We start from the raw sequence: 15913 nt of genomic DNA, 5'->3' as shown, positions 1-15913 counted from the left end.
TCCAGGTTATCGGGGGGGGTCACAGCTCTTGGGGGGGGGTCAGGTTTTGGAGGGAGGGTCACAGGTTTTAGGTAGGGTCCCAGATTTTGGGGGGGGTCACAGATTTTAGGGGGTGGGTCCCAGGTTTTGGGGGGGTCCCAGGTTTTGAAGGGGGGGGTCACAGATTTTGAGGGGGGGGCCAGGTTTAAGGGGGAGGTCCCAGGTTTTGGGGGGGGGGTGGGAGGAGGAAGCCGGGTGTCCGGGGGGGGGGCAGGTGCTGGGGGGGAATTGGGTGTTGGGGGGGGGGGGGCAAGTGAAGGGGGGGAGGACCCAGATGTCCAGAGGGGGCCAGTCCCACATGTCTGGGGGGGGTCAAAATATTGGGGGAGTCCAACTGAGGGGGGAATATTGGGGGGGGTCGGCAAAATATTTGGGAGGGGTCTCAGGTGTTGGGGGGTGGGTCCAGGGTGTTTGGGGGGGGGTCCCAGGTATTATGGGGGGGGTCCCAGGTGTTATGGGGGGGGGGTTCTAGGTGTTATGTGGGGGGGTTCTAGGTGTTATTGGGGGGGGTCCCAGTTGCTGGGGGGGGGTCATCGGTGAGCGGGGTCTGGGCGGGGGGGTCCCTACCTGTTCCCAGGCCCCCCCTGGGTGGGTGCTGCCGGGTGGGGGGGGGGCCAATGCCCCCCCAGGCGCCTGGGTGCCCGTGCGGCGGCTGCCCCCAGGGTGCCCGTGTGCGGCCGCGGTGGGGGGGGGGGGCCCTAATCCGCCCCCCGCCTCCTCTGCCCCCCCCCCGCCCCCCCCCCGGCTCCTGGGTGTAAGCGGCTTAATGGGGGGGGGGGGGCGGGGGGGTCCGGTGCGTGCTGGGAAATCCGGGGGGGTGACGGCGTGGAGACGGGGGGGGGGGCACGGGGAAGGGGGGGCCGCGAGGGGGTGCAAACGGGGGGGGAGGGGGTCGTGGGGCCCCAAAAGTGGTGGGTTTTGCCCCAAAATTGGCCCCATCCCGTGTGTCCCCCCCCACCCCCCCACAGGCAGCACGGCTCCGGGCTGGGCAGGGCGGAGCCGGGGGGCGGCCCTGGGGTGGCGCTGCCCCCCAGAAGCGCTCCCCGGACCCAAACCCGCCGGTTTTCAACCCAAAACGCAGTCGCGCACGCTGCCCCCCCCCCCCCCCCGCCTCGATTCAGCCGCAAGCAGGCGGCGAGCTGCCAATCACGTCCTAGCCACGCCCCCATCCCGCCCACTGCTTGGTTAGGCCCCGCCCCTCTCTCGGTCCTCCGCGCCGCCATTTTGGGTGAGGGCGGAAGCGGAAGTTGGAGGTGGCGCCGCAGGGGCCGGGCAGGAGTGAGGGCGGAAGCGGCTCCAAGCCGAGGCCGGGCGGCGCCGGGGTGAGCGGGACTGGGAGCACTGGGAGCACTGGGAGCGGGCACTGGGAGCACTGGGAGCACTGGGAGGCTGCAAGGTGTCGGCGGGAGGGACTGGGAGCACTGGGAGGTGCTGGGAAATGCGGAGAATGCTGGGACTGGGAGCACTGGGGGTACTGGGAGTTACTGGGAGTTTCTGGGAGTAACGGGACTGTGAGGCACTGGAGGATACTGGTGGCACTGGGGGTTACTGGAGGTGATGGGACTGGGGAGCATTAGGGTTACTGGGAGCACTGGGGGATACTGGTGGCACTGGGGCATAGTGGGAGTAACGGGTCTGGGAGACACTGGGGATAGTGGTGGCACTGGGGGATACTGGGAGGTACTGGGGCATACTGGAAGCAATGGGAGGTACTGGGATGTACTGGGAGCTCTGAGAGGTAGTGGGGTAAGGGACTGGAAAGCACTGGGGGCACTGGGGATACTGGGAGTTACTGGGAGTAATGGAGCTGGGTAGCACTGGGAGTTACTGGGAGCGCTGGAGAATACTGAGGGTAATGGTACTGGGGGATACTGGGGGATACTGGGAGCAACAGGACTGGGGGGACTGGGGGATACTGGGAGCATTGAGGATGCTGGGAGGTTCTGGGGGATACTGAGAGTAACGGGACTGGGGGATACTGGGTGTTACTGGGAGCACTGGGGCATGCTGAACGTAACATGGGATGTGGGGTCAGTGGGAGTTACTGGGGGACACTGGGAGTTACTGGGGAGGGCACTGGGGGGCACTGGGGGTCAGTGGGAGTTACTGGGTGGGGCACTGGGAGTTACTGGGGGAGGCACTGGGTGTCAGTGGGAGTTACTGGGGGGGGCACTGGGAGTTACTGGGGGGGCACTGGAGATCAGTGGGAGTTACTGGGGGTGCCACTGGGGGGCACTGGGCGTTACTGGGGGGGCACAGGGGGTCAGTGGAGGTCACTGAGGGGGGCACTGGGGGGTCACTGGGAGTTACTGGAGGGGGCACTGGGGGTCACTGGGAGTTACTGGGGGGGGCACTGGGGGGGGCACTGGGAGTTACTGGGGGGTCACTGGGAGTTACTGGGGGGGGCACTGGGGGTCACTGGGAGTTACTGGGGGGTCACTGGGAGTTACTGGGAGCTCTGGGGGGGGGATTTCCCCCCCCCCTCCCCCCCCCCGGATTTGGGCTGCGACCCCCCGGTGGCATCGAGGCCCCCCCGTGGTGCTGGGGGGGAGGGGGGGGGGTGTCCCTGGGCCCCTCGCCCCCTCCCCATGCTGAGGGGGGGGCCCCTTGCCCCCTCCCCTCGTAGTGGGGGGGTCCCTCGCCCCCTCCCCGTGCCGGGGGGGCCCTGACCCCGCGCCCCCCCCCCAGATGACGGTGCACAACCTGTACATCTTCGACCGCTCGGGCGCCTGCCTGCACTACAGCGAGTGGCACCGGCGGCGCCAGGCCGGCATCCCCAAGGAGGAGGTGGGGGCGGGGGGGGGATTTTGTGGGGGGGGGGGGGGGGGCCGGGATGGGAAATGGGGGTCTTGGGGCTGGAATTGGGGGGCTGGGGGGGGGGATCGGGGGGAACGGGGGGCTGGGAGGGGGTCTTGGGGCTGGAAGTGGGGGGTTGGGGGGGATCTGTGGGGGAATGGGGTCCTGGGGCTGGAATTGGGGGGCTGGGGGGGGGAATTGGGGATGGGGGCGGGGTCCTGGAGCGGGAATTGGGGGGCTGGGGGGGGATTGGGGATGGGGGGGGTCCTGGGGCTGGAACTGGGGGGCTGAGGGGGGCACTGGGGATGGCGGGGGGTTAATGTGGTAGCTGGGGGTTAGAAATGGGGGTCGGGGGGGAATTGGGGGGCTGGGGCGGGGGTCCTGGGGCTGGAAACGAGGGGCTGGAGGTGTTGGGGGGGGGGGGTTCACGAGCTGGAAGTGGGGGTCCTGGGGGGGGTCTTGGGGCTGGAAATGGGGTTTGGTGGGGGAATTGGGGGGCTGGGAGGGGGGATGAGGGTCCTAGGGCTGGAAGTGGGGGGCTGGGGGGGGTCCAGGACTGGAAATGGGGGTCCTGGGGCTGGAAACGGGGGGCTTTGGGGGGGTCCTGGGGCTGGATGGGGGCTGTGTGGGCAGCAGTGGGGTGCCAGCGCGCTCCCCCCCCATGTCCCCCCCCCCCCCATATTTCGTGTCCCCCCCCCCCAGGAGTTCAAGCTGATGTTCGGGATGCTCTTCTCCCTGCGCTCCTTCGTGGGCAAGATGAGCCCCACCGACATGTATCCTGGGGGGGCCCCCAAAATTTGGGGGGGCCCCCGGTCATCTGGGGGGGCCCCGTGGGTCTGGGGGCTTGGGTGTTTTGGGGGGAGGGGTCGCCAAACTCCCGTGGGGGGCCCTAAATGGGGGGGGGGGGGGGGGTTAAGGGGTAGAGAGGGGAAAGAGGGTGTTGGGGAAGCCCCCCGGGGTGGGGTGGGGCATGGGGGACCCCGAAAGGGTGGGGGGACTCCAAAAGAGGTGGGGGGGACCCCAAAAAGGGTGAGAAGACCCCATAAGGGTGAGGGAGACCCCGAAAGGGTGAGAGGACCCCAAAAGAGGTGGGGGGACCCCAAAAAGGGTGAGAAGACCCCAAAAAGGGTGAGGGGGACCCCAAAAGGGTGAGAGGGACTCCAACAAGGATGAGGAAACCTTTAGGAGTATGGGGGGACCCCAAAATGGGGTGGGGGACCCCAAAAATATAGGGGAGCCCCCCCAAAAAGCATAGGATAACAGCTGGGGATGGGAAGGGGAACCTTTGGGGATATGGGGGGACCTTTAAGGATATGGGGGGACCTTCAGGGATGGGGGACCCCAACATGGGGTGGGGGACCCCAGAAATATAGGGGATCCCCCCAAAATAACGTAGGGAGACAGCTGGGGATGGGAAGGGGAAATTTTGGGGACATGGGGGACTTTTGGGGGAACCTTTGGGGTTTTGGGTGGAACCTTTGGGGTTTGGGGGGGGGGCTTTTAGGGACTTGGGGGGTACCTTTAGGGCTGTGGGGGGCCCCTGTACGGCACGGGGGTCCTTAGCGCGCAGGCGGGACGGCTTCCTGTCGTTCCACACCAGCAAGTACCGGCTGCACTACTACGAGACCCCCACGGGGCTGCGGCTGGTGCTCAACACCGACCTGAGCGTGGCCAGCGCCCGCGAGGCGCTGCACCACATCTACAGCAACGTGAGCCGGGGGGGGCCCCCAAAATACCCCCCCAAAAAAGATATCCTCCTGAAATACCTTCCGAAAAATACCTCTCCCAAATACAGCCCCCGAAATATACCCCCCGAATACAGCCCGGTAAAATACCCTTTTAAAAATACCCCCAAAATACCCTTCTGAAAATAACCCCCCCAAAATACCCGCCTTAAAATACCCCCCCAAATATACTCCTCCTAAAAATACCCCCCAAAATACAGCCCCCCAAAATACCCCCCCAAATATACCTCCTAAAAATACCCCCCCAAAATATAGCCCCCCAAAATACAGCTCCCAAAACATAGCCCCTTAAATACCCTTTAAAAAATACTCCCCCAAATATACCTTCAATAGACCGCCCCAAAAATACCCCCCCAAATATACCGCCTAAATACAGCCCCCAAAATATAACCCCAAATTCAGCCCCCCAGAATACCCCCTGTTGTGGTTTAACCCGGCTGGCAGCTAAACACCACACAGCCGTTCGCTCACCCTCCCCCCTCCCTCTCTGGGATGGGGGAGAGAAACGGGAAAGTGAAGCCTGTGAGTTGAGATAAAGACAGTTTATTAAGACAGGAAAATAATAATAACAATAATAATAATAATAGTGATAATGGTAATAGTATTAACAATAATAATGTGTAAGAAAACAAGTGATGCACAATGCAATTGCTCACCACCCGCTGACCGATGCCCAGCCTATCCCCGAGCAGCCGGCCCCCCCACCCCGACCAGCCACCCCTATATATTGTTTAGCATGACGTCAGATGGTATGGAATACCCCTTTGGCCAGTTTGGGTCAGCTGTCCTGGGTCTGTCCCCTCCCAGCTCCTGCTGCACCCCCAGCCTGCCCACTGGCAGGACAGAAAGAGAAGCTGGAAAGTCCTTGGCCTGGTGTAAACACTGCTCTGCAACAATTAAAACATCAGCATGTTATCAGCGCTCTTCTCATCCTAATCCAAAACATAGCACCCTACCAGCTACTATGAGCTACTTAACTCTGTCCTAACTGGAACCAGGACACCCCCCCAAAAATATACCCCCCCAAAAAACAGCACCCCAAAATCCCCTTCTAAAAATATCCCCCAAAATGCAGCCCCCCCCAAAATACCCTCCTAAAAATATCCCACAAAATACCCTCCTAAATATACGCCCCAAAATATACCCCCCAAAATACATCCCCCCAAAATATAGCCCCCAATTACACCTCCCAAAAAATACCCTAAAAAAATACCCCCCAAATACAGCCCCCCCAAATACCCTTCTAAATATACTCCCCCCCCAAAATACCCCAAATACCCTCCAAAAAAATACCCCCCAAATACAGCCCCAAAAAATACCCTCCTAAAAATACTCCCCCAAATAGACCCCCCAAATACAACCCCCTAAAATACCCTTCTAGGAATATCCCGCCAAAATACTGTCTTAAAACTACCCCCAAAATACAGCCCCCTGAAATACCCTCCTAAAAATACCCCCCCACCAAATACCCTCTTAAAAATACCCCCCCCAAAATACCCCACGAAATACAGCCCCCCCCAAATACAGCCCCCCAAATACTCCCCCAAAATAACCCCCCCAAAACACCCCCCCAAATAATCCTCCCATAAAATACCCTTAAAACTACCCTGCCCCCAAAATACCCTCCTAAAACTACCCCCCCAAATATTCCTCCAAAACACATCCCCTGAAATCCCCCCCCCAAATACTCTTCTACAAATACCCCCCAAAAAATATATCCCCCAAAACACCCCCACAAATAATCCTCCCCAAAAATACCCCTCAAAATATCCCCAATTCACCGCCCTGTATGCGCCCCCCAAAAATACCCCCCCAAATACTCCTCCCCAAAAATACCCCCCAAAATATCACCCCCAAAATACCCCCCCATATTTCCCCCAAATACCCCAAGAATACCCCCCCAAAACACACCGTTCCCAAAATACACCCCCAAAAAAATCCCCCCCAAATACCCCCCCTAAAATACCACCCCAAGTCCCCCCCAAATACCCCAAAATACTCCCCCCCCAAATACCCCTCCAAAGTTACCCCCAAATGCCCCCCCCCAAATAACCCCCCGAAATCCCCCCCCAAATACCTGGGGGAATGGGGGGGGTCCCAGGGGGATTTGGGTTTTCTTGGGGGTTGGGGGGTCCCTGGGGGGTTGGGGGATCCTGGGGGAGGTTTTGGGGTGTTGGGGGGGGTTTAGGGGTCCTGGGGGGTGGGTTGGGGGTCTGGGGGGGGAGGGGGGGCGGGGGGGGCATTTAAGGGTCCTGGGGGGTGGGTTGGGGGTCTGGAGGGGGCGGGGGGGGCATTTAAGGGTCCTGGGGGGGAGTAGGGGTCCTGGGGGGGGAGCTTGGGGTGGAAGTCCCGGGGGTGTTTTGGGGTCTCAGGGAGATGTTGGGGGTCCCATGGGGGGGGGGTTGGGTGGGGGGGCGTTGGGGCTCCCAATCCCCGCATCCCTTTGGGGCTGCGGGGTGGCAGAGGCGGCTCAGGGGCTCCCCGCTCTTTGAGGGGGGGGGTCCCCACTTGCCCCCCCCCCCCCATAAAATATATCCCCCCCCGCAGCTCTTCGTGGAGCTGGTGGTGAAGAACCCCCTGTGCCCCCCCCGGCAGCCGGTGCAGAGCGAGCTCTTCCGCAGCCGCCTCGACGCCTTCGTGCGCAGCCTGCCCTTCTTCGCCCCCCGCCCCGCCTGAGGGGCCCCCCCCCGGGGCCCCCCCACTTTAAGGGACACTGGGACCCCCCCCCGAAGGGACGGGGAGGTGTCGTCGCCCCCCCCGGTGGGGGTTTTGGGGGGGCGCAGCCCTGCGTGGTGGGGTTTGGGGGGAATAAAGGAGGGTTTGGGGCTCTTGGCTGAGTCGGGTGTGATTGGGGGGGCGGGGGGGACACTTGGGGACGGGGGGGGGGGACACGTGGGGACAGGGAGGGGGTTGGGAGGGGGACGCATGGGGATAGTGGGGGGGACACATGGGGACAGGGAGGGGGACAGTGGGGGGGCGTTGGGAATATGGGGGGTGGCAGTGGGGGGGGCGCATGGGGACAGGGAGGTGACATGGGGACAGTGGGGGGGGTGCATGGGGGGGGACAGGGGGTGGCAGGGGGACACGTGGGGACAGTGGGGGGGGATGGGGGGACGGGGGGGACACACGGGGAAAGGGGGGTGGCAGTGGGGGGGACACAGGGGGACAGGGGGACTGGGGGGTGGCAGGGGGACATGGGCCGGGGGGGGGACACATGGGGACAGGGAGGGGGGCGGCAGCGGGGGGGGACGGTGCTGGGGGGACAGGGACACGGGGACCAAGATGGGGGGGGGCGGGGACGTGGGGGCACGGCGGTGGCAGTGGGGCGGTGGCCACGGGGCAAGAATGGGGGGACATGGGGGGGACACTGGGGGGGGGACATGGGGACATCGGGGGGGACATGGGGACATCGGGGGGGCCGTGGGGACACAGGGACATGGAGGGAACCCGGGGGATCCCCGCCCCCCCCCCCCGGTGCCCCCCCCCAGCTCCCTGGGGAAGGGGGGCCCCCCCGTGACGTCAGCACCAGGCGGCCCCGCCCACCCCCAGGGGGCGTGGCCAGCCGCAGGGGGCGTGGCCTGTATGCAAATCGCCCCGCAGGGATCCCCGCGCACCGCCGCTGCCTCTCCGCACCCCCCCTCCTCCGCGACCCCCCCCCTCCCCTCGCCCTCCGGCCCCCCCCTCCCACCCCGGAGCCCCCCCCTTTAATTCGGGGACCCCCCCCCCAAATTGTGCCCCCCCCCCCCCCCCCCATGCAGGTCTCCATCGCCTGCACCGAGCAGAGCCTGCGGAGCCGCAGCGCCGAGGGAGGAGGAGCGGGGGGGGCCGGGGGGGGGGCACCCCGAATTGGGGGGGGGGGAGGGGGGGGCACCGGCCCCGGCCCGGGGGGGGGGGCCGGGAGGGAGGGGGGGGGGGAAGGGGGGAGGAGCGAAGGGACCCGCCGGGGGGGGGGCGGCGGCGGAGCCGCGAAGGGGGGGGCCGGGACACCCCCCCGGAGGGGCTGGAATGAAATATCGGTACGGGGGGGGCAACTGGGGGTGGGCAATTGGGGGAGGGGGGGTGATTGGGGGGGGTTTGGGGCACGGGGGGGGTGGCAATGAGGGGGTAATTGGGGGGGGTCAGGGCCGGGGGGGGGCATGGCGGGGGCATGGGGGGGATGACTGGGGGGGTTTGGGGCCTTGGGGGGGTAATTGGTGGGGTTGGGGGCACGGGGGGGTAATGGGGGGGGTGGCAGGACCCTGGGGGGGCAATGGGGGGGTGATTGGGGGGGGTTGGGGCACGGGGGGGGGTAATGGGGGGGCTCAGAGCCCTGGGGGGGCAATGGGGGTGTAATGGGGGGGCTTAGGGCCCGAGGGGGGCATGGGGGGGTAATAGGGGGGTTAATGGGGGGGGTTCAGGGCCCTGGGGGCAACAATGGGGACACTGGGTCTGGGGGGGGCCTGGGGGGTCCAGGTCCCCTGGGGAGGGGGGCTCAGTTCCCTGGGGGGGTCAATGGGGACACCCAGGTCTGCCCCCTCCCCCCACCAAGCTGGGGGGTGAAGGGGGGGGCCCAGGTGACCCCCCCCCATGTCCCCCCCCCCCCATGTCCCCCCCCCATCCCCTGCAGGAACCTGGGGAAGTCAGGGCTGCGGGTATCCTGCCTCGGCCTGGGTGAGGGGGGACACCGGAGGGGGGGGCAAGGAAAATGGAGGGGGACAGGGTCAAGGGGAGGGGGACAAGGACAAGGGAGGGAAGAAGGGACAAGGGGGGGGCAAGGAAATATGGGGGGGGACAGGGTCAAGGGGAGGGGGACAAGAATGGGGGGGGGACAAGGGACAAGGGAGGGACAAGGGACAAGGGGGGGGCAAGGAAATATGGGGCAGGACAGGGTCAAGGGGAGGGGGACAAGGACGGGGGGGGACAAGGACAAGGGGGGGGACAAGGACGGGGTGGGACAAGGGGGGGGACAAGGGCAAGGGGGGGGACAAGGGGCAGTGGGGGGGGGTCTGGAAAATGGGGCTGAGGCCAATGGGGGCAACTGCGGGGGGGGGGGCAATGGGGGGGCAGTTTTTTGGGGGAGGGGCAGGTTTTTTTGGGGGGGGTATTCCCAGCTCTGACCCCCCCCTTCTGCCCCCCAAGGTACCCGGGGCACGTTTGGGGCCCAGATCTGTGATGAGGTGAGCCCCCCCCCCTCCCTAAATTGTACCCCCTCCCCAAATTACGCCCCCTCCCCAAATTACGCCCTCTCCCCAAATTATCGCCCCCCCCCCCCCCCAGGCAGCAGAGCAGGTGCTGAGCGCCGCCTTCGAGGCCGGCGTGAATTTGTTTGACACCACTGGCGCCTCGGGCAGGTACGGCCGGGACCCCCCCATATTGGGTCCCCCCCCCATATTGGGGACCCCCCCGTTGGGGAGCCCCCCCCAGGACCCAATTTTGGGGGGGGACCACAGGACCCAACCCCCCAATTTTCTCCCCCCCCCAGGGCAGAGCAGATGCTGGGCACCGTCCTCAAGAGCAAAGGGTGGAGGTGAGGGGGGAGCACAGTTTATTTGGGGGGGGGGGCTGCAGTTGGCAACAGGGGTTCGGCTTGGGGGGGCTGCTGGGGGGGCGCTGGGGGTGAGGGGGGGTGTCCCCAGGGTGCTGTGGGGCAAGGTTTAGGGTCCAGGGGGGTTGCTATGGGGCTGGGGGGGGTCTGTGGGTGCTGACCCCCCCATACACTTATCTCCCCCCCCCCCCAGGCGCTCCAGCTACGTCATCACCACCAGGATCTGCTGGGGGGGGCAGTGAGTACCCATAATGCACTGGGGGGGGGGGGGATATGGGGCATGGGGGGGGGGCTGTGGGGGTAGTTATGGGGCAGGGGGTGGGGTGTAGGGAGGGAGGATGGGGCTTAAGGCGGGGCTGTGGGGCAGGAGGGGGGCCTATGGGGCACGAGGGGGGGCATATGGGGCAGGTGGGAGCGTCTATGGGGCACGGGGGGGGCTATGGGGCAGGAGGTTGGCTATGGGGTGGGGTGGGGGGCCTGTGGGGCACAAGTGGGTGTTTACGGGGCAGGTGTGAGTGGCTATGGGGCAGGAGGGGGGCTATGGGGCAGGAGGGGTCGGTGTGGGGCAGCCGTGGGGTGACGCCGTCTCCCCCCCGTATCTCCCAGGGCCAACCGCGGGCTCTCACGGAAACACGTCCTGGAGGGTGAGCTGTGGGGCAGGATGGCGCCGTGGGGCGGCGCCGTGGGGCGGCGCCGTGGGGCAGCGCCGTGGGGCAGCCTGTCCACCTGTCCCCCTGTCCCCCTGTCCGTCCGCCCGACCCCCCAGGCCTCCGGGGCTCCCTCCAGCGGCTGCAGCTCGACTACGTCGACGTCGTCTTCGCCGGGCCCCGCCCGGGCCCCGCCCACACTGAAGGTAGGCCACGCCCCCACCTGCGGGCCACACCCGCTTAGGCTCCTCCCACTTCGTTCAGCCCCGCCCCTCACCCACCCATAGGCCCCACCCCCAGGACCCTCCCTCACCCCTCCCCTGTCCCCACGGGTTCCCAAAGCTCAGGCCCCGCCCCCCAAGTCCCCCCTTTAGGCCCCCCTTTAGGCCCCACCCCTTTAGGCCCCACCCCTTTAGCCCCCCTTTAGGCCCCACCCCCTTTAGGCCCCACCCATTTAGGCCCCACCCCCTTTAGGCCCCACCCCTTTAAGCCCCACCCCCTCGGGCCCCGCCCCTCACCTCTCTCTCTTCGCCCCACAGGGCCCGACCCGACCCTGCGCCTCCTGCGGCTGGAAGGTACCGGGGGGAGGACTGGGACCCCCATAGCCCCCCCGGGCCCCGTTAGCACCCACAGGCCCCCTCCTGACCCCGTAGCACCCAGGGCCCCCCCCCAGCCCCCCCCCAACCCCCCCCCGACGGGGCGCAGCCCTCAGTAGGCTCCAGAGTGAACGCCCCGGGGCCGTGTCCCCCCAGAGGCCGTGCGGGCGCTGAGCGACACCGTGGAGCAGGGGCTGGCCCTCTACTGGGGCACCGCGGGCTGGGGGCCCGCCGACGTCATGGTGGGCCGCGGGGGGGGGCACGGGGACATGGGGGGGGACATGGGGACATTTGGGGGGGCGTGGGAGATGGGGGACATGAGGGGGACATGGGGGTGGGGGGGGATGCGGGGACGTGGGGGACATATGGGACTGGGGGGACATGGGGACATGGGGGGGTGTGGGGACACGGGGACGTGGTGGGGTAGGGAGACTTGGGGGGGGAGATGGGGACACGGAGGGGACAGGGACACAGGAGGGTGGGGGGGGAATGGGGACATGGGGGGACATGGGGACACTGGGGGGGACAGGGAACACTATGGGGACATATGGGACTTGGGGGACACGGGGGGACATGGGGGGCATTATGGGGACGTATGGGACAGGGGGAACATGGGGGGGACACGGGGACACGGGACTGGAGAGCATGGGGGAACACTGGGGGGGACAAGGGGGGACATTGGGATGGGGGGGACATGGGGACACATGGGACTGGGGGGTGCATGGGAGGCCATTGGGGGGGACGTGGGACATAGGGGGCCCTGGGGCCATATGGGATGGGGGGCCCTGGGGCCATATGGGGCCATGGGGAGGCCATGGGGGGGGTCTCTGGGTGCGGGGGGGGTCAGGCGGTGACTGCCCCCCCAGGAGGCGTACGCAGTGGCCCGGCAGTGCAACCTGGTGGCCCCGGTGTGCCAGTGGGCGGAGCTACCGCCGGAGCCCCGCCTCTTCCGGCAGATCGGTGGGGGGGGGGCACCCATAGGGGGGGCACCCGTGGGGGGGGCACCCGTGGCGGGGTCTATGGGGTGGGGGGTCTGTGGGATGAGGGGGTTCTATGGGGTGGGGGCACCCATAGGGGGTCTATAGGGTGGGGGGTCTGTGGGGTCAGGGGCACATGGGGGGTCTGTGGGGTGGGGGACACCCGGGGGGGGGTTCTATGGGGTGGGGGGTGCACAGGGAGGCCTATGGGGTGGGAGGTCTATGGGGTCAGCGGTATATGGGGGGGTTGGGGAGGGGGTTTCTGTGGGGTGGGGGTGCATAGGGAACTCTATGGGGTGGGGGCGCACGGGGGGGTCCATGGGGAGGAGTTCTATGGGGTGGGGGCACATGGGGGTTCCTGGGTGGGGGTCTGGGGGTTTGGGGCCGTGGGTTTGGGGTCCGGGCTCATCCCGTGTGCCCCAGGCCTGGGAGCCGTGACCTGGTCCCCAGTGGCCCCCAGCCCGGATGAGGAGCTGCTGCCCCACGGCACCCCCCCAGGCAAGGTAAGGGCCCCCCCGTGTCCCCCATGTCCCCCCCATGTCCCCAGTGTCCCCCCCGTGTCCCCAGTGTCACCCCCGTGTCCCCAGGGCCGCCAGGTGGAGGAGCTGCAGCCGCTGGCCCAGCGCCTGGGGTGCTCTGTGCCACAGCTGGCCATAGGTGGGGGGGCACGGGGGGGGACATGGGGACACTGGGGACATGGGGGGGACATGGGAGGGGTGTAGGGGGGATGTAGGGATATGGGGACACTGGGGACACAGGGGGCTGTGGGGGGACATGGGGGAGACATGGGGGGGGACATGGGGGTGTGGGGGGCGACATGGGGACGCGCTGGGGACATGAGGGGACATGGGGACATGGGGGGGACATGGAGATGTGGTGCCACAAGGGGATGTGGGGATATGGGAGGGGATGCAGTGACATGGGGGGACACTGGGTGGAAAAATGGGAACACTGGGGACATGGGGAGGGTCATGATGGGGCACTGGGGGGACATTGGGGACATGGGGGGGCCACAATGGGACACTGGAGACGTGGGGGAGACATTGGGGACATGGGGGGGACATGGAACAGGGGGATTGGGGGACATGGGGGGAGTCATGATGTCACATGGGGACACGGATGGGTCAAAATGTCACATGGGGACACTGGGAGGGACACATGAGGACACCGGGGGGGACATGGGGGGCTCATGATGTTACACGGGGACAGTGGGGGGGGACACGGGGGGGGTCACGATGTCACACGGGGACACAGGGGAGTCAAAATGTCACATGGGGACACGGGGGGGGAACATGGGGGGCTCATGACGTCACACGGGGACACTGGGGGTTTCTCACGATGTCCCCCCCAGCCTGGTGCCTGCGCGCCGAGGGGGTCAGCGCGGTGCTGCTGGGGGCCGCCAGCCCCGAGCTCCTCCGCGAGCAGCTGCGGGCCCTGCAGGTGAGGCTGGGGGGGGGGCGGCCCCCCTCTCATTATCCCCCCCCTCATTAACGCCCTCCTCATTACCCCCTCCTAATTAACCCCCCTTCATTATCCTCCCCCCCCCAGGTGCTGCCCCTGCTCTCCCCCTCCCTCCTGCAGGAGCTGCAGGGCCTCCTAGGGGCCGCGTAGGCCACGCCCCCTCTCACCTGATTGGTCCAATCCTGCATGAGCCCCGCCCCTCCTCGTGGGGCTGGGCCACGCCCCCCGCCGCGGGGCTCCCCCCCCTCAGCTGGAGGGGGGCGTGGCTCAGCGCCGCAACCAATCCCAGCCCCGGAGTGACGCGTGGGGGGCGGAGCCACCGGGCGTAGCCCCGCCCACTTCCGGGAGCCATGGTGACCATAGCAATAATCCAGCCCCGCCCCTGCACGGCGCGTGGGGGGCGGGCCTCGAAGCACAAGCCCCGCCCCTTCTCCCCACTCCCCACCAATCGCAGCGCTTCCAGTCAGGGGAGGGGCCCCGGTTGGCTCCTCCCTCTTGGCCCCCGAGAAGGGGGGTGGCAATAAAGTGGCTTTTCCCAAGGGGGGGGTGGCCATGTTGTTGGGGGGAGGGGGGGGGCATCTGGGGGGTCCTGATGATGTTGGGGGGGGGGGTCCTGAGAGGTTGGGAGGGGTTTTGGGTGTTCTGGGGGGTGGGGTTGGGGGGGCCCTGGGGGTGTTCGGGGGGTATCTGGGGGCTCTTCGGGAGTTTGGAGGGGTCCTGAGGATGTTTGGGGGGGTCCTGAGGGTGTTCAGGAGTCCCTGAGAGGTTGGGGGGGGGGCTACGTGTTTTAGGGGTGCTGAGGGGGCTCTGGGGGGGGGGGCTGGGGGAGGGGACTGGGTGAGTCCTGGGGGTATTTGGGGGGGGGGGGTCTAGGGGTCTATGGGGGGGGGTTTGGAGGGGCTGTGGGGGCTTTGGGGAGGGGTCCTGAGGATGCTTGGGGGTCCCTGAGAGGTTTGGGGGGGCAGCTGGATGTTTTGGGAGGGGCTGAGGGGGCCCTGGGGGGCTTCTGGGGGGAGTTTGGGGGGAGTGAGGGACTCTGGGGGGTGTTCAGGGGCGTATGGGGGGGGTTGGAGGCCCTGGGGGAGGGTTGGGGGGGACTGGGGGTGTTTGAGGGTAGCCGGGGGGTGTTTTGGGGGACCCTTGGAGTGTTTGGGTGGGGGCCCTGAGGGTTTTGGGGGCGGACCCTGGGGATGTTTGGGTGGGGGTGGGGGGGAGTGTTTGGGGGGAGCCCTGGAGGGTTTTGGGGTAGCCCCGGTAGATTTGGGGGGGGACCCTGAGGGGCTTTGTGGGGCCCTGAGGGGCTTGGGGGGACCCTGCTTTTTGGGGGAAGTCCTTGGGGGGGGGGCTGGGGGGGGATTTGGGGGGGCATGAAGGGGATTTTAGGGGGGTCCTGAGGGTGTTTGAGGAGAGCCGGGCGGGGACCAGGACGGTGTTTGTGGGGGCCCTGGTGGGCTTCTGAGAGGTGTTTGGGAGAACCCTCTTTTTTGGGGGGGAGGCCTGGGGGGTGTCTGGGGGGGACCCTGAGGGGTTTTTGGAGGGAGTGCCTGTATTTTTGGGGGGTCCCTTGGGGAGTTTTGGGGGCCCCTGGGGGTGTTTGGGGGGTACCTTTTTGGGGTCCCCACACACTGGAGGCGCCTCACGCTTCTTGCCCTCGCTGAGGCGGCAGCTCTCAGCCAATCACCGCGCTAAAATGTGTGAAAAAGCCACCACCTGGGGAATTAAAACCCTTTGAAGACCCAAATGTGCTGGGTTTGGTCCTGACCCCCAGGCTGTGGCGCCTAGCTGAGCCACATTTGTCATTTTTGTGAGTGAAATGCTGAGAAAGGCAAAGAGGGAGAGGATGAGAAAGGAGGTCACCTTCTGCTTAGGGTGGTTTTCTTCCCTTTTGCTTGTTCTGGGTTATTTCTGGCTGCGTTTGCCGGCTGCCCCAGCTGCTCCTCCCCATGCAGGGCAGAGCCAGCCTTGGGGAGCCAAAAGTTGTGATTTTGGGGGAGGGAAAAAAAAAACCAACACACAAACTGGCTCTGCCATTTGCAGCTCTCCATGTCTATACCCAGCACCAACTATTCTGTAGGTTTTCCAAGTCAGCAATGAGTGGAAAAGCCCTTTATTGACCCATTTTGCTTCT

General features: G+C 66.2%; 2 protein-coding genes across 3 annotated transcripts; both read left to right on the top strand.

Annotated features, from left to right (window-relative positions):
* Positions 1-1229: 1229 nt before the first annotated feature.
* On the top strand, positions 1230-7409 carry TRAPPC1 (trafficking protein particle complex subunit 1). Of its 2 annotated transcripts, none has more exons than XM_066985280.1 (5): positions 1230-1361; positions 2728-2826; positions 3538-3608; positions 4406-4544; positions 7128-7409. In XM_066985280.1, the coding sequence occupies exons 2-5, from the start codon at positions 2728-2730 to the stop codon at positions 7254-7256; spliced, it is 438 nt and encodes a 145-aa protein (XP_066841381.1). In that variant the 5' UTR covers positions 1230-1361; the 3' UTR covers positions 7257-7409. The 2 variants fall into 2 exon arrangements, with proteins under 2 accessions (XP_066841381.1, XP_066841382.1); XM_066985281.1 differs by lacking the exon at positions 1230-1361 and adding an exon at positions 1412-1435.
* A 1063-nt stretch (positions 7410-8472) lies between these two features.
* Positions 8473-14324, top strand: KCNAB3 (potassium voltage-gated channel subfamily A regulatory beta subunit 3). The gene is made up of 15 exons (XM_066985279.1): positions 8473-8596; positions 9187-9230; positions 9699-9736; positions 9837-9910; positions 10042-10086; positions 10298-10342; positions 10711-10748; positions 10871-10957; positions 11291-11326; positions 11504-11589; positions 12214-12307; positions 12748-12827; positions 12912-12981; positions 13676-13764; positions 13873-14324. Exons 1-15 carry the CDS (start codon positions 8586-8588, stop codon positions 13933-13935), a joined length of 900 nt encoding a protein of 299 aa, XP_066841380.1. The 5' UTR covers positions 8473-8585; the 3' UTR covers positions 13936-14324.
* The last annotated feature ends 1589 nt before the right edge of the window (positions 14325-15913 follow it).

This window comes from Anser cygnoides, chromosome 31, assembly GCF_040182565.1.
Source record: "Anser cygnoides isolate HZ-2024a breed goose chromosome 31, Taihu_goose_T2T_genome, whole genome shotgun sequence".
Lineage (NCBI taxonomy): Eukaryota > Metazoa > Chordata > Aves > Anseriformes > Anatidae > Anser > Anser cygnoides.
The sequence above is the reverse complement of the archived record's forward strand: the minus strand, read 5'-3'. Positions and strand labels throughout refer to the sequence as shown.